The sequence below is a fragment of the Megascapheus bottae genome, chromosome 5 (genome assembly GCF_031878675.1).
Source record: "Megascapheus bottae isolate mThoBot1 chromosome 5, mThoBot2.hap1, whole genome shotgun sequence".
NCBI classification, from domain to species: Eukaryota; Metazoa; Chordata; class Mammalia; order Rodentia; family Geomyidae; genus Megascapheus; species Megascapheus bottae.
Window position 1 is genome coordinate 17,493,111 of NC_143513.1, and position 27,783 is coordinate 17,520,893.

General features: G+C 36.1%; 1 protein-coding gene across 1 annotated transcript; it reads right to left on the minus strand.

The window, feature by feature from the left end:
- Window positions 1–568: 568 nt before the first annotated feature.
- On the minus strand, window positions 569–23,953 carry Macc1 (MET transcriptional regulator MACC1). Its single transcript, XM_090332297.1, has 4 exons — window positions 23,839–23,953; window positions 19,013–21,054; window positions 14,317–14,505; window positions 569–833 (listed from the first exon to the last, which is right to left on the minus strand). The coding sequence occupies exons 1-4, from the start codon at window positions 23,951–23,953 to the stop codon at window positions 615–617; spliced, it is 2,565 nt and encodes an 854-aa protein (XP_090188423.1). The 3' UTR covers window positions 569–614.
- Between the last annotated feature and the right edge of the window lie 3,830 nt (window positions 23,954–27,783).

Here is a 27,783-nt window from a genome sequence, read left to right on the forward strand (position 1 = left end):
CTTCATTTGAAATGGAATGACTATAATTCCTCTGAAAGTTTCAGTGTTATTTCTTATTTATTATTCTTTTTGCTATCCAGCTACATGGTATGAATTTTGCAAATGTTTTATTTTCTATTAGCCTTGGATGTCTTCTTCAGTCCTTCACTTCTCCACATAAAGAATGTGAGTGATTTTGACCAGCAACACCAAGCAGCCAAAGAAACCATGTCCAGAAAGCTTGCAAAACTGTCATGGGTTCTTCCTCTTTTCTAGTGTGCAGGTCCTTCTGTTAACTCTTAGTTCACATACATCTGTGAGATATTCTCCTAGTAGTAATATGTTTTGACTAAAGAAAATTGAAAGGAACTTTAGAAGAGGCTAGTCTTTGCTTTCTCAGCAATGAACCAGCTAATGTTTGCCTTTGAATCATGCACCAAGGAGGTATTTGTTTATAAAATCCAGCTTTGGATACCATGCAAGGTTGTGCTTTCATCATATAAAAATAATAGATTTTTTCAAACATAAAGTAAATAAGTATGATAAATTTTTAAAGAGTTATATCTTTTAAACATATATACTTATAACATTTGTCCCTCACTATGCCATTCTCGCTGCCTCTGTAAACATGGTGCTCATTGCTGTACTTCGTCAGAAGCAGAGAATGCAGTTACCCTCAAAACCTCTAAGGAATTCACTAATATTAAAGTTCCAGTTAGGTCTCTCCATTGTTTGGTCACAGGGTTTTTCATTCTGTCTAAAGCTGATTGAAGATCTTGCAACACATCTCGGTAGCTGTTTCCATAGTGCGAACTCCAATTATACAGAAAATCATAAGCAGGTTTCCACATCATCTAAAAAGAAGACAGATTAGGCTGGATGAGTGTGCAGGTAGTGCAGGTAGAACACACACACACACACACACATACACACACACACAGAACGAACATCTATGTTTCAAAAAAAAATACTGACAGCTCTTAAGACCAAAAAACACGTGGAATACCATTCTATATGGGCTTATTTGAGACACATTTTAATAAGCATCATTACTTTGCTATAGTCCTATTTGTATAAGATGAGAGATAATTTAAAATAATAACTATACATACAATCTTTATAGTTCTTAACCTATTGCTCATTGCTTCCATGTGAATATAAAATTACTTAATCTTTTGATAATAACGAATGTTGTTCCTATAAACTTTTCACTGTCTGAAAGACACTTAACTTTACAGTAATAACTTCTAGCTGGATGTGGTGGCACAGGCTGGTAATTCCAACTGCAAGGGAATCATAGGTAGGGCAATGGAAGTCAGAGGCTTCCACAGGTGAAACTCAGAACCCTACATAAAGAAACTCACTGAGAATTACTAAACAATGGGGGGAGGAAATGAGAGCGAAAGAGTAGGGGAAGGGGTTGGCCAGACTGACATAAATAGATAGATAGGTAGATAGATAGATAGATAGATAGATAGATACATGCATGCATACATATATACATACATACATGCATGCATGCATACATGCATACATAGACACACACACACACATGAAATGCCACTGTAGAACTCTATTGTACAATTAATAGATTCAATAATGACAGGAAAGTGAACCAGGCTGTGTTGGTGGGTGCCATTACTAGCAGTAGGGAGAGAGCTAACGGAGTGGATGAAGAAGGTACAAAGCAAGTACTTTATATCATGTATGAAAAGAGAACTGTGAAACCTGTCAAAATTATTTTTAAATGGATAGGTGAGGGGAAGAGATGGGAAGGGTGGCTTGATTGACATACACTGTAGGCAACTATAAATGTCACAATGAAACCTCCTTGTTCAATAAATGTACACCAATAAAATTTTAAAAAAAAGGAAACCCTATCAGAAAAATAACAAAAGAAAAAAGGGGTAGGGGCTTAACTCATGTGGTAGAATACTGACCTAACAAACACAAGGCCCTGGCTCTACCTCAGTATTACATTAAAAAAGCAGCAGTTCTCATTGTCACACATGTCTATTCATGTGTTGTGTGGCACTGCATATCATAACAAGGAGTTCTAAAACTTATTTTTTTTTAGCTACATGTCATGTTAGTCGAGCAAGTCTATAAACAAAACAAACAGAGCTTGATGATACATCAGAATACAAACAAAAATATAGTTCCTTCATTCTAACATGGCTTTAATGCTCTAATTTGTTTGGTCAGGAAAATGAATTGTTATGAGCAAAAGGAAGATCCATATTCAGTAGTTTGCCACTTAGCTCTTCCTTCACACCCACCCATACCAGTGACATCACCGTTTCCATAGAAATAAATGTACGTCAAAGGAGAATTTCACATGCAAGCACGTATGTAATGGTAACCAAGGCAACCATGCTCAGGGAGAAGGGCGACAAAAGCAGGCCAAATAAGACAAGTGAATGAACACACACACACACACACACACACAGATTTAAATCATCTTTCCTAGAAAAACAACGAAATGAGCATGCACTTGTAATTGGAATATTTGAAACAAATTTTATTACTACTTATTAGAAACTAATTCAGTTATTTTGTCATCTACAAAATGGAGGAGCACAGACCCTGAGTTTAATATTATGCAGAACTGATCTCTTCCATTAACAGTAATATCACGTGAAGTGAGGCCTTGAGTTAGAATTTGCTTTTTTTTCCCCTCTAATATCACTGCCTATTTAACCATTAAAGAGAGAAAAATTAAAGACTCAACTAAGCAAGAGGGTTTTTTTTTATTATACTTTGATTCAATCCATGTAAAAGGTTCACAGAGAAATTATCTGAATTGGTATTTCTGGGAAGGCAAGAATATCCCTACTCTCAATTCTGACAAGCTTAGTTCTGCAAAGTACAGACCTAAAAGGCAATTATCAAAATTATGTAATGTTATGGTAGATACTACAGCAACAGAAATCATCTCAGTAGTTTGTATCTGAGCTTTACCCTCCAAGCCCTATTTATAGAGAATTATATCCTCTGCTCCTGAGACATGTGGCAAGTGTGTGTTCCCACATATCCTTATAGATTCATATTGAAAGCAAACTTCCCAAAGCATAGATTGGCACTAGTAATTCAGAAATGGAAAGTAGAGACATTTATTAGAAGCTTTTTTGCTAGACTCAATCTTGGCTCTCATTGCCTAGATGAGATACAAAGCACTAAATGAACAAATGCATTTGTAGTAGGCTGTTACTGGCTGTTAAAAGCACTCGGATTTATGTTCTATACTGTATTCACTAAACAGTCTTAGATGCTCAACCAACTGGTACACTATTTCTTTTTAACTTTCTCATACACTATTTTTAATAAGAAAATAGTGTCTTCTAAGACTGCTCTAAATCTCTTTGTGATCAAATCTGATAAGAAACTTGACATGTATTCGGCAATACTAATGATAAACAAGAACTGACAGGATTTCAATAACGAGATAATGGCATCATAGATTAGCATAAAATATATCTGAAAACAGTTATCTTTTAAGAATTTGAAATGGGTAATGTGAAGGCATTCAGCTATTATACTCAAAAGTAGTCAAAATGGTCTCATTAACTTTCCTTAGTACAAACTCTGAGTCATAGATCCTGTCACTGATCTGTGGATTACTATCTATAGAAGAACCCTGAGTCACACTGAAAATGAAATAAATACAAGTGATACATAACTAGAGACTATAGACTTGGGAAAGATACAGGGATACATCTATTCAGGAACAGCATTAGAGTGCCCACAACCCCCTCATGTTTGCCATTTACTGACTATGTAACAGTGAAGCTAGTGCTTCTAATACATAGATATTTGGATTTAGTGTGCTGAGTCTTGTTTCCTAAGGAAGACACTTGAATGTGTAAGGAGTCACCTGTAATAATCAGACATGAAAGGAAGGATGTTTTCCTGAAGTCATTTCATTTCCCCAAAAGTCTAAATCACAACCCACACAGAAGTGAGTACAATAGTTTTCACTAAAATCATGGCATATTTGGAATGTTTTTTCTTGTTCATCTTGCATCAAACTATACTTACCAATTACTTGTATAAAATTTGATCTCCTGGGGCCAGCAGTTTGGCCTAGTGATAGAGTGCTTGCTTAGCATGCACGAAGAACCAGGTTTGATTCCTCAGTACCACATACATAGAAAAGCTGGAAGTGCTGTGGTTAAAGTGTCAGAGCACTAGCCTTGAGGAAAAAGTCCAAGGACACTAATCAGGCACTGAGTTTAAGCCCTAGGACTGGCAAAAAAAAATGATCTCCTGTTACATAAACTTATCTATGGCTCTCCAGTGATAATTACTATTAAAGAGGAAATCAAGTAAATCTGATCAAAATACATCATATTCCTTAACTATTTTTTTTATTAAATAAAGGTGTACTTATTGCATACCACTACTAGAAATTTTGTTATATTAGGGAATAAAATTAAGACTCTTGCTCTGTGTGTGTGTGTGTGTGTGTGTGTGTGTGTGTGTGTGTGTGTGTGTGTGGTGTGTGTATACAGGAGTTTGAACTTGGGTTGAGCTTGGGAGCCTGAACAATTGCTTGGCTTTTTTTTCCCCCCTTCATGCTCAACAGTGATGTGATACAAATTTGAGGCATACCTTACTTCTAAAGTTTTGCTGGTTAATTGGAGATAAGCATCTCAAGAACATTTCTCCCCTGCTGATTTTGGACTACCATCCTCAAATCTCAGCCTCCTTAACAGCTAGAATTACAGTCATCAGCCACCAGCACTATTTTTTTCCTTTTAATAACTTATAGCCTAGAAAGAAAATATTTACATAAATATTGGCACAGTGTGTGAGGAGAAAGGATTTGATAATTAACAACAGATTAAAAAAGAATGCCAAAATTACTATCTTGGTTTAAATAGTGTGAGGAGAAAATGACCTTTCCATTGACCAAGAGCCACAATACTGTAATGTAAAGAACATGGGATTTGGTGATATATTCTTATGTTCACATCCAGGTTCCATTATCTATTGGATAGGTCATATTAAAAAACTGTGTTAACTGAGCTTTGAATTTTTTATAAATTCAAGATATGGATAATATTTCCTAAGTCATAAGTAAGTCTCATACAATGTTTAATATGTAGTTTTCATGTCATATTTTTAAAAAATATTTGGAGGGGGGCAGGAGTGGGGGAGGGAAATGGAGACCAAGACACGAGAAAGGGTATCAATGTATATGAAGTAATGCACCTTCTATCTGGCGAATGTAATGTAACCCTTCTATTAATTACAATGAAAATATAAAAACATTTTTATCAAAGCTTAAAAAATATTTAGAGGAAAGTTAGTATTTTAGAGGGACAAGAGAGCTACTACTGAGTTTGGAGCTCACTTAGTTTAACTCTAGTGAGTAGAGTTATAACTAGAGAAAAAATGGGGCTTATCTAATGTAACTTCAATGAAGAGATGACCTTCAGAGAGTCAAAAGTCCAGTTACAGTAATGGAGAAAACTGTATGAGTTAAAGAAACTGAAAAGGAAAAGAATAAAGAGATGAAAATATACAACTAAATCTGGAATTATTGGATACAGTAAGATACGAAAGCATTGAAAGAATGTAAAAAAGTTAGTCAGTGATAGAAAATAGAAGAAATACCAGAGACTCATAGCTTCTCCAGAGGACATCAGTGACTTGCTCAAGCTGGTTCCAGAGCCCTGCATAGCTGGTGGTATTCAGTGACGTATTAGACTCTAAAAACCATCGAGGATTAGAGTATGTGTACCATGAAAGTCAACAAGTGCTACAAATTAGGGGTTTTCCAGTGTTGGACACATAACCACCATGCTGCACACAAAGGACCCCCCTCAATCTACAACTCATGATATCTGGGAGTCTAGTTTGCAGGCTGTTGGTAACTTCAGAGAAGGCAGTCTGGAAATTCTAATAAATGGTTGACTACAGGCATGAAGAAGTGCCACTGAAATGAGAACCCCAGAACACCTGAGTCACAAGGAATCTGAGTGTTTATAGAAAAAGAGAGTGAATTAGAAGAATAGGCAGTGGAAAACAAAGGTGTTTTTTAAAAGAAAAAATGTGTAAAATTAATATTCTACAATGGAGAAGTAGTTTATGTTTGTAAATCCTAACCTTGACACATAAAAGTTTAGTATTGTTGAAGCAGTAAATCTAAAGCCTCCAAGAAGAAAAAGTTACTTTCCTTTAGACAAGTATCTAAACAGAGGGCAAGTATGGAGAGAAATTGGGAAGGAGCAAGGAATAACATAATTCAGTACATATGTACTAGATACAATAATAAAAATACTCAGTTTCAGAAACTGGTTTTCCCTTAATAAGCAAATATCACCCAGGTTAAGCAACATAGAACATTTTCTATGTTCAGATTTGTCTTAACAAAGCTTAATGAAAGTGGAGCTTTCATCAACATAATGAACAAACCAACAGTGATTTTTTTTGTCTTTAATTGAATATATATGGATATATATATATGATATATAGAACCAAGTCTTCAAATACCTACAGTTCTACTTCTTCAGCATTTCCTATTTTAATTTATTCTTGGTTTTCTTATGAAAATAAATATATGCTATCAAAGGCAAAAGTACAAGAGGTAAGCTGTGTATATTTATTTACAGTGAAATTGTGTACAGAAAAAATATGACCAGTAATATGATCATATGGTCAATATGCGATTTATTTTGTAATAAATTTCAGGGAATATAATCATTTCTGGAAAGGTTTAAACAGATGAAATAAGTAGAATAATTATCTTTCTGGATGGATTTATGTATGTATCATCTTACAAAGGCTGGAATCATATTGCAGTCTACCAGAATCTCTTTGAAGTTTATATTATCTTCTTTTCTATTTGGTGCTTTAAAAATAGTTTTTACACCCTTATCTAATGTTATGATTAAGGTAAGTTGTGAGCTTAGGCTTTAGCAAATCAAAAGGAAAGCATGGCCTTCAAGAATTTGTGCTGGCATGCAGAAAACTAAAGTTGGATCCTTCTTTGTCACCCTGTACTAGAATTAACTCCAAATGGATCAAAGACCTGGAGGTAAAAGCCAACACTCTGAAAACGTTACAAGAAGGAATAGGAGATACACTAGGCCTCCTTGGCACAGGTCGAAACTTTCTTAATAAGGACCAAGAATCACAACGAATCAGAGAAAGGCTGGATAAGTGGGACTGCATTAAACTGTAGAGCTTCCGTATGGCAAAGGACATTGCTAGTAAAGTAATTAGGAAGCCTACAGAGTGGGAGAAGATCTTCACCAACCAAACAACGGACAAAGGCCTCATATCTAAAATATATCAACAGCTCAAAAAATTGAATCACTTCAAAACTAATCTCCAAAGTAACACCCATCCCATTAAAAGATGAGCCAAAGACTTAAACAGAGTCTTCTCTGAAGAAGAAACAAAAATGGCCTATAGACACATGAAGAAATGCTCAACATCTCTGGTCATAAAAGAAATGCAAATCAAAACAACTCTAAGATTCCACCTCACTCCAGTTAGAATGGCCAGGATCAAGAAAATTAATAACAACAGATGCTGGAGGGGATGTGGCCAGGAGGGATCACTACTACACTGTTGGTGGGAGTGCAAACTCATTCAACCTCTATGGAAAGCAGTATGGCAGTTCCTCAAAAGACTAAACATAGAGCTCCCCTATGACCCAGCAATTCCACTGCTTGGCATTTACCCAATCATCCAGAAACAAAGACATACTAAATCCACCAGCACAACAATGTTCATTCCAGCACTAATTACCCTAGCAAAGATATGGAACCAACCTAGATGTCCCTCAGTTGATGAGTGGATCAACAATGTGGTATTTGTACACAATGGAATTCTATGCTGCTGTCAGAAAGAATGACATCGCCCCATGTGTTAGGAAATGGAAAGACTTAGAAAAGATCATATTAAGTGAAGTATACCAGACTCAAAGGAACTTAGGCTCAATGGTTTCCCTCACTTGTCATAATCAGTAGAAACTTTGGGCTCTCCTAGCAGAGATTTGCAATAGAACAAAACCTTGATACAAAAGGCCATATAGTAGGACGCTGAATGAAAGGATCTCTAGGATATAGAAACATAAGCCATATAATGAATGATTGTTGTCGTTAAGGTACTATGTTATCTCTCATCTCTTTTGCTGTCCCTTGGTTATCTCATATTGTTACAGTACTTCACTCTGTTATCTGATATATCGGATAAATGTGTATTCGGTTATTTGAAATTGGATACGGAAGGGGGGAAAACAAGATGGGTATTGGGGGTGGGGAGGAGGGAAATGGGGACCAAGACTTGGAAAGGGTATCAATGTATGTGAATTAATATACCTTCTATCTGGCAAATATCATGTAACCCTTCTATTAATTACAATAAAAAATATATGAAAAAAAAGAATTTGTGCTGGATTTTTCTAATCACACAATACTTCTCTCAACCTTCTCATTTCTATCACAAATAATTGTTATATAGACTGCCTATCTTTTTATTTGTTCTGCTACATTTTTTCTTATTTACCTTATTGTTTTCTGTGTTTACCTGTTGAATAGAAAGCAGAGGCTGAGTCTCAGAGTTTCTTGCCCCAACTGGCTTCGAACCATGATCCTCAGATTTTAGTTTCTTGAATAGGATTACAGGTATGAGCCACCAGTGCCAGCTTAAAGCTTGTTTAATGTTGCCCCTTCTACCCTTTGCCCCTTCTACCCTTCTTTCCTGCTCCTTATTTTAAACTCTTAAGGGGCTTCAATGTGTTTGAAATTTAAGGCAGACCATTTTTGTATAAAATTATTGAATATCTGATGTCAGAAAAATAATAAATTCTTGGCTCCCCCGCAAAAAAAACCACAGGATGAATTTCTCATCTATGTGTTTTACATTGTGCTCTTTTGATCTCAAATGTTATCATTTTCCTAAGTCTTAGTATTTTGTGGGGGACAAATACATCTCTCATTTGTTTTTTCTTCTTAGCATTAGAGGAGAAAGTAAATAATAGAGAAGCAATTTAAAAAATAGTATATAGGTTGCTAAAGAGAAATGAAATAGTAGTAGTTTTAGAAAGATAAACTTTTCTAAATTTAGAGTGCTTACTCCTGGAAGGCAATACGTCTCATTAGATGATGTAGTACATGGTAATCCACAACATAAGGAAAAGCAATTCACCTTCCAGCAGAGCATTTCAGGTCTCTTTTTTCACTTTTAAAACAGGAATAGCATAAAGAATGTAATTGATTTTAACTACCTCCACATAATTATATTTGCCACATCTGAGAATTAATAATATACCTGCTTTTCTTATAAAATTACTAGGAGCAGTGTTTCATTTTAAATACCATTTACTGAAGAAGTATTAGGATTTTTGCCTACTTAATGACTAAGTTCATCATTTACAGACCCTGATAGGGCTTAACTTCTCATGTCATTAATAAGTCCAAGAAGGGCAACTAACACATCAAAGGTACCTATTTTCTCAGAAAGGAGATAGTGCTTGGTTAAAACTTGATGTAGGTGGGACCTGGAAAGTGGCCCTGTGGTAGAGTGTTTGCTATCATGCAGAAAAGCTTGAGTTCGATTCCTTGGCACCACATACACAGAAATAGCCAGAAGCGGTTGCTCAACTGACAGAGCACTAACCTTGAAAAAGCCCAAGGACTGTTCAAGCCCCAAGATTGACAAATAAATAAATAAATAAATAAATAAATAAATAAATAAATAAATAAAATGTAAGAAAGTTACTTAAACCACAATAAGGCAAGTCCAATTATTTTCTGGATTATCTGCTCAAATATAGATAACATTGTTTTCACAAACAGACATGTTAAATTCAAACCCTTGTACAACTACTTAAAAAAATTTTTTTAAAAATGTTCAGCCAGGTGTGGTGGCTCATGCCTATAAATCCTAGCTACTCAGGGGGCTGAGATCTGAGGATAACGGTTCAAAACCAGGCAAGGCCTTAAAGTCCGTGAGACTCTTATCTCCAATTAACCATTAGAAAATGGGAAGTGGCACTGTGGCTCTAGGGGTAGGGGAGTAGCCTTGAGCTGAAGAGCTCAGGGACAGCACCCAGGCCCAGAGCCCAAGCCCAATGACCCACCAAAGAAAAGAAAAGAAAAAAAAAAATAGTCCACCATTCAGGGAGACTAGCCAGCTCCTAGCTAGGAGAACTCAGGACCCCTTACCTTCATGAACTATTTATTAGTAGAGAAATTTGATTGTCAAAAAGTTGGAGAAACTGAGTTTCTAGAATCGAATTTCTCTAGGTGAACATTAAATGAAGTTAGTAGAAATACAGTGGGAAGAGCTTTAGAGGGTGTAAAAGCTCACATTTAGGTTTGAATTGAGCTCTAGGATATGCAGTTGGCTATAGAATTATTTTTTGGTTTAGATTTTTCCCCTTCTGTCAAAAAGGTAAAAAAGTGTCTTCAATGCCATAAAAACATTCAGCATATAAAGGAACAGAAAATACCCAACATACATTAGGTACTCAAATGAATTCGATGTTTTTGTAAAAAATCCATAGTCAAATATCCAGGGAAAAAACCCAGATTGCCTAAGTAGTAAGCTGAGTACCATTTCACAAAAAGTTTGCCACAAATTTCTTTTGCTACCAAGTGATTTTTAAAATTAGCATGAGCTACTTGTATGACAGTATTTCATTTTGACCTGTCTATATATACATGTGAGGCATCTTGATAAAACTCATTGTCGTGTATCACTTAGCCTCATTCCCTTCCCTTTTGCCAGACCAATCTCAAGTAATAGGTCTGATATGGGCCTTATACTTCACTAGATTTTGGTTATCTAAAATTTTTAGTACATAACTAGACATATGTTACAGAGTCAAATCAAGGGTAATAGAAATATAATGTGTTTACTCCACAAATTTAAATATTATGTCTTTTATTTCTTTCTCCCATTTCTTGAAAAAAAGGAAGCAGAAAATGAGGTGGAGTCCAATGGGTTGAGGTACTTTAAAGAAGAAAGTTGACCTTTAGTGTCCTTAATAGATACAAGTACTACAAGACAGAATGAGCCAAAGCAATGAGAGAGTTGCAGAGAAATCCTTGTCATAAATGGTAATGATCCTTAAAAGGCTAAGTAAAGATCACCCATTTCAGGACTATAAGTATTTTAGCCCTGAAATCTCCATCATTTCCCCATGAAAACTCTGTCTAAAAAAAGTGGGCTTTTTAAAGAATAATATTTTGTTTACTATTCTAAGACTATTTTGTTTTTTCCTGTATTTTTAAATTATGTATCTAAATTATCTTCAGAAAATCTCAGATGACTATACACGAACTAGTTTAGTAAAATCCTTGCAATAGTTACATCTTTGCATCTCACAAACATGCTGTTTCCAAAAGAAATACGGTGGAAATTATATTTGCTTATAATCACATTGTAAATTTATACCTTTATATAGGAATGATAACAGTAGACAACTTGGGTAGGATTTCTTAAAATTTAATTTGGAGAGATGGTTAATTTAACATTCTCGAAAATCTCCATGGAAAAGCTCTTCACTTTAGAAAAGAACATGAAATGATAAAACGTCTCCAAGAAAAAAAATGGAAAGGATATACTCTCAATATTCCCTGTCATTTAGTCAGCTTGAGGCTTGAAGCTATCCAGGGCAAAGCTAGCAGCAATATAACATGGCTTGTAAAAGGACAATGATGCTTGTAAAAGCATCAAATGAATGGTGTAGAACTCCAAACCCAAGCTTTTCCCCGTGTAGACTTAACACATCACATGACTTTCTAGCTCTATACAATAAGGCAAGTCAACAAATCACATCTTCTATCATATTTGGGTCTCTTCGGCAAGTTTTTGTTGAAAGACTGCTGTTTACAAGCAAAGTCATATTTGTACTATCAAAGGGAATGTGCCCGTTACAGACAAGTACCAGATCACTATCTGTTAGAGTACAAGCAGAATGAAGAGAAGAAAGAAGAGAAGAAATCAAAGTTTAAAAAGAGAGAAAGCTTCACTATAGGCCTCAACACACATACAGAAACATTTTAGAAAATTTGTATGCCCTGAGAGAGAGGAAGCAAAAGCAGCAGAAGCACATTGAACTGGGGTCTCTTTTACTGACTTAATGCCAGCTCCCTCCCTCTGCACTTCTGCTTGCGGTTCCAATGGTGTATTTCGAAATCAACTACGTAGTTTGTAAATTGATCATATTTTAAACATCCTTCCAAAGAGAAAACAATTTTACAACTATATAATTTTAGGAGTATGTGAATTAGCATAGATTATCCTTTAGATTAAGTAGCCCAATAGGTATATATTTTCATTGGTTATGTGGAAGGGCTTTAGAATAATACACCATAAATTTTTCTAAATATTTAATAAAGTGGACCAGAGTAATGAATGATAGTATTAATCAAAACAAATCAAATTGTAGTACCATAAAAAAAATCCAGGGGATTTCCTTTATGTTTCTGAGTAGTTCTCAGCCTCCAGCAAAGACTTAGTCATTTATTATTTGGGCTGTGTAAAAGTAAATAACGGAAAAGTAGGCTTTTGTTGGTTTCCATCAAGATTGGGGGAAGATAAACTACAACCACAATTAGAGAGATTCCAGATGATTAAGAAGGCTGCTAGAACAGCTCACCCTCTGAAAGTTATCAAGGAAGTCTTTAAACATCAGAACTTCCCACGAAAACAATAAGCTTTCAATTAGACAGTTTTTTAATCGGTTAGCTGAAATTTCTAACTCAGAACAGCACTTTCTACTTAATATGGTCTCATCTCCTTTCTCAGGGTCTGTTACAGCTAACACTTCTGTCCACTTTGTACACTGTGTTTAGAGCTCTTACATGGTCGTTCACTTACAGATTGCAATGCCCTTCAAAGATTATAGAGATTGCAGTATTCTATGAGAGGAATAGAGGCTCAGTCTCCAGCTGCCCTTGGCTTAAAGAGTCCTGGTTTAAGCAGGTCTTGCTGGAAGCCCACGTTTCCAGCCAGATGGCCTGCCTGCTGATACTTCCTGCAGCTGCTGGGTTTCAGTTGACTTGGTTTGATGCTTCACTTCTCCTTGAAAGGCTCCTTTGTCCTGGTTACCCAACTGGAATAGTTACTTCAGAGGAAGAAAATTCTCAAAAAAAAAAAACAAAAAACCAAAAACCACAAAACAAAAACAAAATACTAGCATCTATCCTATGCCTCAAAAGGATGTCAAGAACATAGTTTTTATTTTTAACCATGTCATTGTCAAGTAAGTGACAATACTGTCTGTAATGTAAACATCATGAAAATGATTCCATTTAAAAGATACAGAGCCTTTTATTGAACATTTTTAGGTTTTATAGAGTTGATGGAATAATTTTAATTTGTATTAACCATCTATATTATTTTATTTGTATTTGATTGGATAAAAATTCTCTCCTAGTGCTATACTTTATACTATATGTGTATTTTATATTGTGTATATTTTCTCTCTCTCTATACACACACACACACACACATACATATATATATATATATGTAAGTGATTGTTAGAATACTGAAACAATACTTGTATGGTAGATATTTACATTGTAATTCTATATAGGATATCAATTGTACTTACTGTATGAAAAATTGTAGGAAAGATAATGAACTCTCAGGCATCTGTCTCCAGTATCAGTGGCTTTATATCTGCCTCATTTTTGTGTGTCTCATCTATCACAGATGATTAACTGAAGTGTGTAATTTCAAATTATTGTATCTTCCTCCCTTGTCTTAACTTTATTCAAAGGCTTCCTTTTAAAATTAACTTTCAGATGATTTAAGTTCTTAATGTCCCATCTTCTTTTTTTTTTAAAAAAAACCTGATTTTATTATCTTTAATAGTTGTACAAAGAAGTTGATATTCAATAAAGCAGTTTACGAATACAAATCTTGATCACTGTGACCCCTTTCTACATTCTTACCCATTCCTCCTAACCCACCTCTTCTCTATTTTTTTCTTAATTTTTCAGATATAATTCAAATTTCTGACTATATTCTCTTCACCTCTTTATTTGTCTTGCCCTGACTTCTTATTGATCATTTTGATCAACTAACCTGATAGAAAGCTCTGTTAATATGAAACCCAACAGGAGAAATGTCAGTGTATTCTAATGGCCTGCCATGCCTTTTAGAGTGTGCATATTATTATGATGATGATGATGATGATTATTTCAGGTAGTTTTGATGGGTTTAAAAGGGTAAGTCACTTCAGGTAGTAAGTAGATGCTTGTAGACACTGTACAAGTAATTCGTAAATGTGGTTCAGGCTTGAATACATTTCTTTGTTTTGCCTGCAAGTCTTCACCACTGAAATAGACATGACACAGATCTTACCTCTACAGACACATCTCCAGTTCTGCCATGATGGGGGATTTCATATGCCTCAATTTGTTGTTTGGTGAGTCGTACAACCTTTTCAGCAAATTCTCTCCAACCTTTCCCAAGTTTGACAGCTGAAGTCAGAATAACAGCCTCCTGGATTAGATGTGCCACTAAAGCTTGGCAATCCATCTTTAGCAGACCCTAAGATGGCAATTACACATCACAATGAAAAGCAAGTCATTTTGACTTTTTGTTAAGTATCCCAGAATTTTTTCTCCACCGTGTAATCGGGTTTTCACTAACTCAAAATTTTGGCTCAATTTTAGGCAAATTTAACAAGCCAAGGATGGTAGACATAACTAAACCAGACATAGGGAAGATTTAGGACAAACTCAATTGTTAATTATGGGATCTTAGGTTAAACCACTCAACTACTATGTGTCTTGATATCTTCCACTGTAAGGAGAAAGGTAAAATGTATACTTCCAAAAACATTGCAGCAGTTGATAATCCATCAGTTTAGTGATAATTGTTTTTGCCAGTCCTGGAGCTTGAACTCAGGGCCTGGGCACCATCCTTGAGCTTTCTCAAGGCTTGCACTCTACCACTTGAACCACCACAGCACCTCTTCCGATCTACTCTGTGTATGTAAAGGAGGAATCAAACCCAGAGCTTCATGAATGCTAGCCAAGCACTCTAACACTAGGCCAGAATCCTGGCCCTAATAGTAATTATTTATGCACAAAAAGTAACTCCTTTCCTTACTAGAAGACTGACATGTGTGTGTGTGTGTGTGCGCGTGCGCGCACGCGTGCACGCGTGTGTTTGTGTGTGTGATGAATGAGAACACTAGTAAAGGGGTACATTATTCTAAGTTTCCTAAAATGTGACTTAAAATTTCCTAGAATCATGTATATTGAATAAAAATATGACACACCTTCAAATTGAACAAAATTACTGATGTTTATAAATTTTTTAAAAACTACCTATCTTCCTTACCACTAATGTAGCTGTTTTAAATATACACAGGATTTTAAAATATAAACTATCTTTTGCAATGCAAAATAGAAAGCAATCAGAGTCTTTCTTCCTTTTTTTCTGCCTCGGGACTTTGTTACTCACTGTGCACGGTCAAATAACTCTAGCAGTTTCTGTTTTGTCTTTAGTACATTTCAGATGTAATAGTATCTGTCTGTACATCTCTGTTCAAATTAGCAAGTAAATCTGATAATGGCACTTAAAGAGTTCTAGCTACCAATATGAAACAATAAGAAAAAACAAGTAACTGAGAAAGACAACTATTGAAGTCCTTAGATTATTTATTGACTATGAGATAATAAAGTTAGAAAAATTATTCATGGTTTTTATATGGCACCTATATGATTCCCACACTCATATTGTGGAGTTATGTCCCCAGTGAGAAGCAGAACTTGTCAAGCAAGCCCTGAAGGTGACTCATAGCACTATTGGGTGGCTTTACCACCGTGTAGTTGTTTCTTCTTTAAGGTATCAAAATCAGTACTTGGAGTCATAAAACCCAAGTTTAAAATCCATATCCCCAGGGGCCGGGAGTTTGGCCTAGTGGTAGACTGCTTGCCTAGCATGCATGAAAAGCCGGGTTCAATTCCTTGGTACCACATACATAGAAAAAAGCTGGAAGTGGTGCTGAGGCTCAAGTGGTAGAGCTCTAGCCTTGAGAAAGTCCAAGGACAGTGCTCAGGCCCTGAGCTCAAGCCCAGGACTGGCAAAAAGAAAATCCATATCCCCAAAATATAGGACTTTATATGGATAATTCAATATTTCTAGTTAATTTTTAACATTATGTTAATACCACTCTTCTAATTCTGCAAAATAAAATGAAGTTTTGATCAGAAATCTGAAGGCTTTACAGAGTATCAAAATGTATACTTTAGGAAAATGAAGTTTCAAGAGACAACTCTGTATCCCTCGCTCAATCGTCTTTCTATCAACTCTCCCATATGGAAGTCCTACAGCTCCACTTAGGAAGAGTGTTAGTTTGGGGCACCCATTGAGACCTGACCTCCATCAGTATTGTCTAATTAGCTACTCAAGACAAAAAGCAGAAATATGATCAGGCTCAAGCTTTTAGATCATTAGGACAAGATGGTTCCATTCACCAAGAGAACAAAATAATACAGTTCTAGTATCAATGTTTATGGATGCATGCTGAAAATGAGTTGTGTAAACTAATGAACTACTACAAAACGAATGTCCAGCTTGTGTAAAATATAGTACCTTTTAGCATTCGGTAGCCACAAGATCAGATTATGTGAAAAAATAGCACACCAAACATAAGGATATTGGGCTTTTAAAGTTTAAATCCCTAGTGAAACAAAAGCCATATAATGAATGATTGTTGTCCTTAATGTACTATGTTGTCTCTCATCTCCTTTGCTGTCCCTTGTTATCTCATATTGGTATAGTATCTCACTTTGTTATCTGATATATTGAATTTATTTGTATTTGGATATTTGAAATTTGATAGGGAAGGGGGGAAAACCAAGACGGGTGGGGGGTGTGGGGGGGGAGGGAAACGGGTACCAAGACATGTGAAAGGGTATCAATGTATGTGAATTAACGCACCTTCTATCTGGCAAATATCATGTAACCCTTTTACTAATTACAATAAAAAAGAAAAAAAAAAAGAAAAGAAATCCCAAAGACAGTGCCCAAGTCCGAGTTCAAGCTCCAGGACTGTAAAAAACCCCGACAAAGCAAATAAACAAAAATATGTTTTAGATGTCAAAAAAATAAATAAAGTTTAAATCCCTGTGGTATCATTGTGAATTATAATATCCATTGAAAGAGAGGTAATTATTTTATATGTTTATATGTTTTTTTCCAGCTTTTTTCTATGTATGTGCCACCGAGGAATCGAACCCAGGTCTTTGTGCATGCTAGGCAAGCACTCTACCACTGGACCAAACTCTCGACCCCTATATGTTTAAAAATCTTTAATATGTAAATTGCTGTTAATGTCACAGATTAAGTTTCTTCTCCCATTTTCTTTCTATTTGCACCTGACTAAAACTTTCCTATTTTATATCATCTTGTCCTCCCACAGGACACAGTTTTTCACAGTTATAACACTACCATATGTGTAAAAGTTTTTATTCAACATATATATACAAACATATACCTACAACTTCATTTCAAGAAAGTATAATAGCAGAAAATATTATTATTTAAACATTAACATTCTAATGACCATTAATATATGGTAATGATATTTTAATAATAAAATGGATTTCTACTTCTATAAAGACAAAATAGTTCTTTATAATTTTTGATTATGCGATCCTCAGGGGTGAATTCTCTGCTGAAAAATGCTGACCCTGAGTTTCTTATTAAAACATTAGGATTAAGAAGAGAATTAGTAATATCATAGCCTACATTGTAATACATTGTCTATTACATACAGAAGAATATTAAATTCCAAGTAATGCATAGTGATTTGCTAGAAAAAGACAAAATTAAGTAAAATGTGGAACTTCAATAATGGCAGGGGTACTTTTAAGTTTGTTCTTATTTAATTATATGGCAGTTCTCTCATGTTTTAAGAGCTATCTAAACATTTGAAAAAGGAAGAGAAAATGTTTCTTAAGTTTTAAGCCCCGAACAAATAGAATCTTTAATCTTAGCCTCTTTAAAAATAATCCTTGATGGAAACAATCCAGATGCCCTACTGCAGATGAATGGATACAGAAAATGTGGTATATATACACAATGGAATTCTAAATAGCCAACAGACAAAATAAAATAATGGCATTTGCAGGGAAGTGGATGAATCTAGAGCGAATCATGTTGAGTGAGACAAGTCAATACCTAAGGAACAAAAGGTGTATGGTATCTTTAATATGTGGCTATTAAATCCAAAGAGTACAAGAACGAGGACTCAATATCTACATACCCAATGCTATGGACATGGTAATGGAAATATAAACATAACTATATAGACATAAAAACCTATGACTCTATAGACAATGTTTTATTTCACAAATTAATATGTTTCTATAACATACAAACCCTTAGCCTAATTTTGATTAAGTTCTAAATACTAAGTCCCAGTGATTGTAAATAGAGATTCCCTTCTTGAACACTTGTTTGTTAAACTTGTCATTTAAAATATGGTGTAAAAATCCACGTTAATAAATTCTTTAATAAAAAAATAATAATCCTTGAGGGCCTCTTTTCTGAGGAAATAAAAATTGAAAATCAAATCCGAGTGTCCAATTGTATAGTATTGTGGGAAAACTTCTATATTCACTGTAAAATGTCTTAAATTTCTTTGAAACTTCAACTTTTTTATTTGCTTATTTGAAATAAGGAAGGGAAGGGGGAAACAAGATGATTGGAAGGCGTGGAAGTGGGACAAAAACATGAGAAGGGGTATCAATGTGTGAGAAGTAATGCACCTGCTTCCTGATGAATTTAACTGTAACCCCTCTATACATTATCTCTACAGTAAAATACAATATTTTCCTTTCTTTTCTCATGTATTTGGTCATAAATATTTTAAAGCTAATAATGTTTCTCGTGGCAAGTCCAGGGTCATTGCTCAGGTGGCAGAACATTTGCCTAGGAAACACACATCTCAGGGTTCAGTCCCTTGTACTGCAAGGAAGAAGAAGAAGAACATTACAATAATGTGGTTTATCGTAAGTAAATGATAATATTGAATACTCACCACAGTAAGTTCATAAAGAAACTTCCTCGTATTTCTACTTTCATGACAATCTTCCTTTAACTTTTTTACAACAAAAGCAACCTTTTCTGATTCTTTATCTGTTTGTATTCCATCAAAGTCTTGCAGAGCCAAATGTGAGTAACCCAGCATCTCAGCTAAAATTTTCCAATCATAAACCTTTTCTGACACCAATGTCAATACAACTGAGTATATATAAGTCAATTTTTTAAAGGGCAGGACAATCTGTTCAAGAAGGTTCTTTGTTGTAAATGAAGTATCAGACATAGCCATTACTTGCTCTTTTAAGATTATCTTGATATTTTTGCAGTGCACTAGGCCAACCTTACCTCTGAGGACACCCACATACCACTCTTTCACTTTGGCCTGCCCAATGGCTTTTACCTTCCCTTCTCCCAGGAGAGCTATTGTGTCTCCTTTGAAATATTCAAGCAAATATTCGATTTTGCTTTGTCTCAGTACTGTCTTCAGGGTTACACCATAGTTGGTAAAGTTCACGTTTTTATTCTGGAATACGGGGTATTTCACAAACACTGCTGGTGGCAAAAGAGCAGACTTGGCTTCTTTATCTTTCTGCAAATTATTTGGTAGATTTGAGAGCCTTTTCAGAGTTGGTGCTGGGTCAGGTGAAGTGATAAAGAAGTGTGTAACTGGTCTGCCATTGGGAGAGGACACCTGAACCCGGAAGACGAACAAGTGCATCTCTTTGTGATCAACTAAAGAAAATAAAACTTGTCGGTGAATTATGTCTCCTGCTTCCAGCTGCTTTTGTTTAACTTCTTTCTTTTCTCCTTCGACCTTTACTTCAAAGTCGGGATCGCATGAGACAATAGAAATGCTTAGATCCTGGGGTTTGTCGAGTAAAAATGAATGCTTTCCCCAGAGCTGAAACACCACTGGAGATGTATTTTTTCCACCTTTGTTGATATCAGAGACTGTAAGCTTGCATGGCATGTAACTATGGCCACAAACGGTGAAAACAGTGGTGAAACTGGGGTGGATGTATTTGGGTCCATAAATCCCAATCGAGGTGGTTTTGTGGATATAATTCCAAATAGTTGTGGCTGGTGGTCGAATGGCTTTAGCTTGAGCAGCAATCACTATATACATCGCCTCACTCAAGTCAGTGAACTTGACCTGGATAGTGTCTTTATAGACATAGCAGTTGTTTAACACTTTGAAAGGGCCTTCTTTATGCCGACTGTGTAAACACACTATTTCTGTCATGACTTGGCTGAAAGGATCCTCTCTCACTTCAGCGCCAATTTTCATCTCCAGTAGAATAGCTTCCATTGTATTAAGATTGCTTAGCATGACTTCCAACAGAGGACTGATAGTGCATGACAGATGATGGTTAAGTATTTGTGGGGGATCCAGAAAAGCTCTTAGAGAGACCTCCTGGAATTCTCCCACAGCCACGTGGCCTTGGGGCACGTGCACAGTGATGTCTGATTCAGGTAACTGTACTGAGCCTCCTAGGTGGTTCAGCTTACAAACTCTGATGGTCTCTGCCACTTGTGTCTGGGCCCAGCCAGGACTCTGGTGAATTGCATTTAGATCCAGACAGGAGCGGGCCAGCTGGCGCTGACTTAACCAAGCCATTCTATAAGCCTCTCGATCATTCCGAAGCCATTCTAAGTCCTGAACTAGGATCTGGTCGGAGTGGTGCGCACAGTGATGAGTAGGTGCCGTGTCCTCTAAAATATCCAGAAGTTCCGAGACACTTTTTGATCTTCCCGACGAAGGCTGCCGTAGCAACTGGTGCACGTCCAGTTCATCCCCAGAAGAATCGAAAGAATTTCCAGTTTCTATTTCTCTTAAAAACAGAAAGGGGTCTTCCTTCAAAATGGAAACGGTATTTCTCTTTTGAGTATTTCTTATCTGAGTTATGTCATCCAGAAAGGGGTTAGAAGCAGACAGTTCGTTGTTCCAGAATGGATTGATAGCTTTGGAGGGATCAAGACCGTGAGGAGTAGAAGCAGCTGGCCAATTGGGAAGCTGAGGTGGTGGGGAGGCGTGGCGTTCTTGTGATGAAAACAGAATCAAAAGTGAACAGAAAGGGGACACTCAGAGACATAACCAAGATCAATGCTTCCTTAGCTTAGAAATCCAACCCTGTCTTCTTATTCCACTTTTTAATCTCCAGCCTATTGTCTAATATGAAATTATAAATAGATCTAATTCGACAATAATGAGGAAAAGTAAATTTGGACATTTATTTTAGTCATTATAATATATCGCAACATATGAATATATGCAAGTATATAGTCATATATAAGCAATATATTGCAATACGAACAAGTTTTTAACACACTGCCTTAGACATGTATCTTTGCATTGGGTCATGTTTCGTTTTTTTTTCAGAAAAGCAAACGTTGAAACAAACTGATTCAATTGTTCTGAAATTTCTAAACACAAACTAGTTGTTGCTATTATATCTAGAATATCAATTTAATGATTTTCTTTTCAGATAGTATTCAACATTAAAGACCAATATCAAATACATCTACAAAATATTTAGAAAATCAATTGCTTAATTTAATGGCCATTATTAATGTTTTACTTTCTGGTAACTTTGCATTATTAATTTGTAATACAATCTTACTGTGATTAAAGTGTTGTACATGGGGGATGCCATTTCATAAGTCAGGTAATGAGTACATTTCTTTTTTGGATACTGCCATTTTTCCTTTCACTTTCCCCCAGTTTGTTCCTCCCATTCCTGTCCGTAAATTGCATAGCTCATTTTCCACATAGTATATATTGAGCAGTATATATCCAGTCACCTTTCCTCCCTCCTTTCTGTGATCCCCTTCCCCCATCTTAAACAAAAACCCCAAAGCAAAAACAAAAATCACTGCCACCAACAACAACATTAACAACAACAGCAGCAGCAGCAGCAGCAGCAAGAAACGTATTTCCATTTCCTAGAATTCCTTTGGCCTAGTAGTAGAGTGCTTGTCTAGCATATATGAAGACCCAGGTTCGATTCCTCCGTACCACATACATAGAAAAAGCTGGAAGTGGTGTTATGGCTCAAGTGGTAGAACACTAGCCTTGAGAAAAATCCAAGGTCAATGTTCACCCCCTGAGTTCAGGCCCCAGGACTGGCAAAAAAAAAAAAAAAGTTCATAGAAATTATGCCTTTGGGTTTCTCACCTAAAAAATATCCTCCTTTAGGGCCCGGGAGTTTGGCCTAGTGGTAGAGTGCTTGCCTAGCATGCACAAAGACCTGGGTTCGATTCCTCGGTACCGCATACATAGCAAAAAGCTGGAAGTGGTGCTGTGGCTCAAGTGGTAGAGCCCTAGCCTTGAGAAAATACAGGGACAGTGCTCAGGCCCTGAGCCCAAGCCCAGGACTGGCAAAAAAAAAAGTCCTCCTTTAGTCTGTTTGTGTGTGAATACCTAGACACCCGAATAAGTTATCATGCCCAGTTATACACTAGATCTAGCTTCCATGTTTGAAAGAAAACATGCATTTTTTGTCTCTCTGAACTTGGTTTACCTCATTTAGCATGATTTGTGCATTGATAAAATTTTAGCTGTATCATTATACATAGTATATTTATAGTATATATGTCTATATTTATAGTATATATAATATATATGAATGAAGATATAGCTAAATACTATATACCTATACATATATAGATAGTATTTAGTTATATCTTTATAGTAGCTGTTCAAAGGGTGATACTATTTAATAACATTGAAGTGTGTGTGTGTGTGTGTGTGTAAAAGAACATTGATAAAACAGACCACCATTGGATTAATTCTTGCAGGAATTCACTGAGCCTTTTATGACATTGTATTGATTGACCTAACATGGTCTTATCACAAGCAATGGAAGCAGGTTATTAGTGAGCATTTAAGAACTTAGTAACAGATTAAAGCATTTACATTTCCAATGTAAGAATTCCTCTCTACTTTATAATATTGAAGCCATTTTTCTGTGTTGAGAATGATTCATACTTGGCCATTTCACATAAAAGTAACACTAATGACTGTGGGGACTTGGTGAGACTCTGATGATTTAGAGAAAATAAAAGCAAGAATGAGCAACTAAATTATCAGAGGTTCTGCAGGGAAAAAAATGTATTCAAGAGCATGGTCACACTGCTTTATTTGATATGCTATAGAAGTTTTACTTGATTTAATGGAGTTCTAAGTGTTGCACATTAAAAATCGGAAGATGTATTTAAATAATATAGGTAGAATTTTTCTCATTTACTCTTCTGTATGGTTTCTCTCTTACCAGCTTGTTTTTCTCTGAGGATCAGTGCAATAGTCTTCTGTTCCATGAAAAACAATTAGATCATTCAACTGCCAGAGATCTCTTTTACCCTCAAATTCATTAGATTTAAAGCATAGTTCAACTTTGTCAGTACAATGGTTTGAACTACAGGTCTTCCACTTGCTAGGCAGAAGCTCTCCTCATTGAGTGATGCCACCAACCTCTTTTGTTTTCAGTTATTGGGTCTTATATTTATGCCACAGTCTATTAATCTTTCTCATATGCCTGGAAAGACAGGCACATACCAATTTGATTTTATTTGTTAAGGCTTGGGCTGGCCTAAACATAAGATTTCCCTGGTATCCATGTGTGTGTCATAAGTTTGCTTGTTAATGAATCTTTGCTTCTTCACGGTATTTACTATATTCTGATAATGTGGATTTTTGTACATATTTTCCACAACTCTGAATTCTATGATACATATTTCTATGATGATGTTGGGATTTTGTAATTTTTAAGGCTCCTATATATTTTTCGATGTTAGAACGATGTTACAATAGTTATTTTATTGTACCTGTAATATTGCAAGTTCTTGAGAGTTTTGGGGCTTCCATGTCAACCAAATTTCCTTCAGATCGGCTTTGTGCAATTCCTACTGACCAAAAGTGATTTCTTTCATTGATTAACATTTTTCCACCTACAAAGCAAATGAAGAAATATTTTTTATAAACACACATATACAAGTTGGAAGATGAAACAAATATGAATCAACCATATATATTTAAATTAAAAACTGCAGGTAAAACACTCTGCATATCTCTCTTCTGGTGAAGGAAAATGTGGACTAGAAATCACTGAATATATATTAGCATTATAAAGTAAAAATATTCTCAGATTCCAGATTCACACCAACAAATTGAAAAGCATTACTGCTCCTGTAAAAATAATTCATGAAAATCACAAGGACAAGAGAATAATAAGTTGAAGCCTCAGTAAATAGAAGGCAGTCTCTGATGATTCAATGAGTAAATATCACAGATCTACCTTCTAAAAAGACAAGGCATATACATAAGCTCAATCCCTCATTTCTCTTTTTCTTTTTTTCCTTTTTCTTTCTTTTTCTTTTCTTTTTTTCTTTCCTTTTTTTTTTTTGCCAGTCCTGAGGCCTGAACACATGGCCTGAGAACTGTCTCTAAGCTTTTTTTTGCTCAAGGTTAGCACCCTACCACTTGAGCCACAGTGCCACTTCATCCTTTTTTTTGTTTATGTGGTACTGAGGAATTGAACCCAGTGCATCATGCATGCTAGGTAAGCACTCTACCACTAAGCTACATTCCCAGCCCCTCAAACCATTAAAATTTTTAACTGAGAAAGGTGTATGTGCGTGTGTGTGCATGTGTGTGTGTGTGTGTGTGTTTAGCAAAATATATCATTTAGAAGGCATTGCAGGTTTTTATTTCTAGTGCATGTGCATAATAAAAATATATCAAATATTCCTCAAAATAATAACGTTAGGAAAATTCCTGAAAAAAATAGTTTAAACAGATTTTAAAAAAAGGGGGGGTGAGGAAGTGGCAGTGTAGCTCAAGAGTCAGGGTGACAGCTTTGAGCTGATGAGTTCAGGGACAATGCCCAGGCCCAGAATTCAAGTCCCAAGACTGAGAAAGCAAGCAAGCAAGCAAGCAAGAAAGAGGAAAGAAAGAAAGAAAGAAAGAAAGAAAGAAAGAAAGAAAGAAAGAAAGAAAGAAAGAAAGAAAGAGAAAGAAAGAGGTGAGCACAAATGATCTTCACTATTAAAATATCCTGTGTCATTAGTGAATTAAGCCAATTAAGCATTTAACACAGGGAAGTCATGCATACTCCCAGTAGAAGTATTTTAGACACAACCAATTGGAAGTTTATCTGGTATCATCAGGAAAAGATGCCCACAACTAGTTCTCAGCAATTCTAACTCCAGTGTTTGTTCTAGAAAAACCTTACATAGGACTATGACAAGCGACATTCACATGAATGTTCATTATATTATATTAACTCCAAACTAGAATCCCACTATCCTCCACTGTACGATTGCATAAATATGTTGTGCCAATTTAAACAGAAAAACTAAGCAGTAGGGTGGGGTCCTGAGTTCAAGCCTTCTTGGAGAACCTGCACACATGAAAGCACAAACTCATGAAGCGTCTCCCACCCACAGACACAGTTACAATCCAGTGAACTAGAATTACAAGATAAACCCTCAACTCCATAAAAATCAGGATTGGTGCTTTAGGCAACTATGATCCTTCAGAATCATAGAATCTGAGCAGGGAAGTCACAAGTAGTCCTCAGAGTAGTTGTCTGTGGATTAACCCCTCTCTTCAGTCACCAGTGTAGGTCTCACTTGTAGCAGACTCATCTGTGTTTAATCAAATGTACCCTCGAGGCCACCTGATGTTTCTGATCCAGAAGAGGTTGGGTCTAATAATTTCTATTTTTAACCAAGTTCTAAATAATGCTGATGGCATGGTTCATGCTCTGGTGTGTATGTGTTGAGAAACACATTCTGAAATGCATTTCACTGGCTTATCCCAGTATCCCTCAACAAATCCCCCTCCAGTGTCACTAAACAAACAAACAAATACACACACACACACACACACACACACACACACACACACCTTTCTTAATCCTATATCCTACATCTGGACATTATTTTTCTAAGAACAAAGAAGAAGTGGTATAGGGAGAAAAGTTCTTGGGTGTCAGGACAGAAGGACAAGGATGCTGACCTATAGAGGGCAGTGTGTGTTCATATGGTGGCAGAGAACACTGACCTTTGATCACTTTCCTAGATGTTTCTTCCAATTGTATTCAATAACAATTGCTGCCTCAAATAGGACTTTATTTTGCCAGTTGTGGGGCTTGAACTCAGGGCCTGAGTACTGTCCTTGAACTTTCTTCAAGGCTAGAGCTCTACACTTGAGCCATGGCACCACTTCCAGTTGTTGTTGTTGTTGTTGTTTTCTATGTATGTGGTGCTGAGGAATCGAGCCCTGGTCTTCATGCATGCTAGGCAAGCACTCTAACACTAGGTCAAACTCCCGGCACCTCAAATAGGACTTAAAAAAAAATACTTTGCCCATTGAAATACAAGTCAGTCTTTTTAGAATGAATAAATGGAAAGAAGATAGTTTACTATCCATTTAATTTGTGATGCAATCATTCCTGTGTGCCACCTACTTATTCTGATTATCAATAGTTCATTTATTTTCTTTATTTCAAAATGCAATGAAGGGCTGAGAGTTTGACCTAGCAGTAGAGTGCTTGCCTAGCATGCACAAAGACCCAGGTTCAATTCCTTCATACCATATACATAGAAAAAAGACAGAAATGGTGCTGAGGCTCAAGTGGTAGAGCTTTAGCCTTGAGAAAGTTCAAGGACAGTGCTCAGGCCCTGAGCTCAAGCCCAGGACTGACAAAAAAAAGTAATGAATTCAGTTTAATACTTCATTTATTTTACTGTCTAACTTGATCTTAAGCAATTGGGGATTTTACCAAATACACAATTTACCAAGCTTCCCAAAATATTTTTCTTTTTTTTTTCAAATAATGGAAAAAGTGTGGTGTTGGGAAAATGTGATCAGATAAACAATAGCTTAACACTTATTCCTTACCCAGGTGCCAGTGTATCAGGCTTGTAATCCTTGCTACTCAGAAGGCTAAAGTCATGGTTGGAGCCAGCCCCAGGCCCGGACACCTTATCTCTAGAAAACCACACGAAGCCAGAAATGGAAGTATGGCTCAAGTGGGAGGAGGTTACACTGAGGATAAAAGCTCAGGGAGAGAGAAAGGCCCTGAGTCCAAGCTCTAGGTCTAGTGCTCACGCAAGAAAGCATGTGAGTACACACACACACACACACACACACACACACACACACACACACACACACTCCTGGTATTAAGAATGGAACTTGTCATCTTGCCCAGACTTTGCAAATAAAACTGTTTGAGCAAATATGAACACCTATCTAATAAGGGAATCATAATCAGTAATGCCATTTAACTAGGATAATACTGTATGTTACTATGGTAACTACAGGCTTATTGCTTATTACAGCCAAGGAGACTTCCTGTCTTGTAAGTGTCTCTGCTTGATAGCACATACCCTAACCTCAGTTATTAAATAGTATGAGAGATTCTTTTCTCTGATTGTTCAGACCATAGGTTTCAATAACCTAACAGGCTAAAGGGACAAATTTTGGCTGTCACTTTTCCCTGAGAAACATGGCTTCAGATGACTCTGTGGAAGGCAACAGGAAGCCTAGTGCTTTGGGAAGTATTAGTAATGCATAGTAGTTTTCTATGATGCCTCTAAAACTGGTAACTCAAGACATTTCATCAATATATCATCCTCTTAATATCACCATGTCGAAATGTTTATCACTTGGTTATAGTTCATTACCCTTCCATCCTTGGCAGAGTTAAAGTTCAGGAAAATTATGTTTCTGAAACATCATTTTAGTCAGGAGAACAGATCACG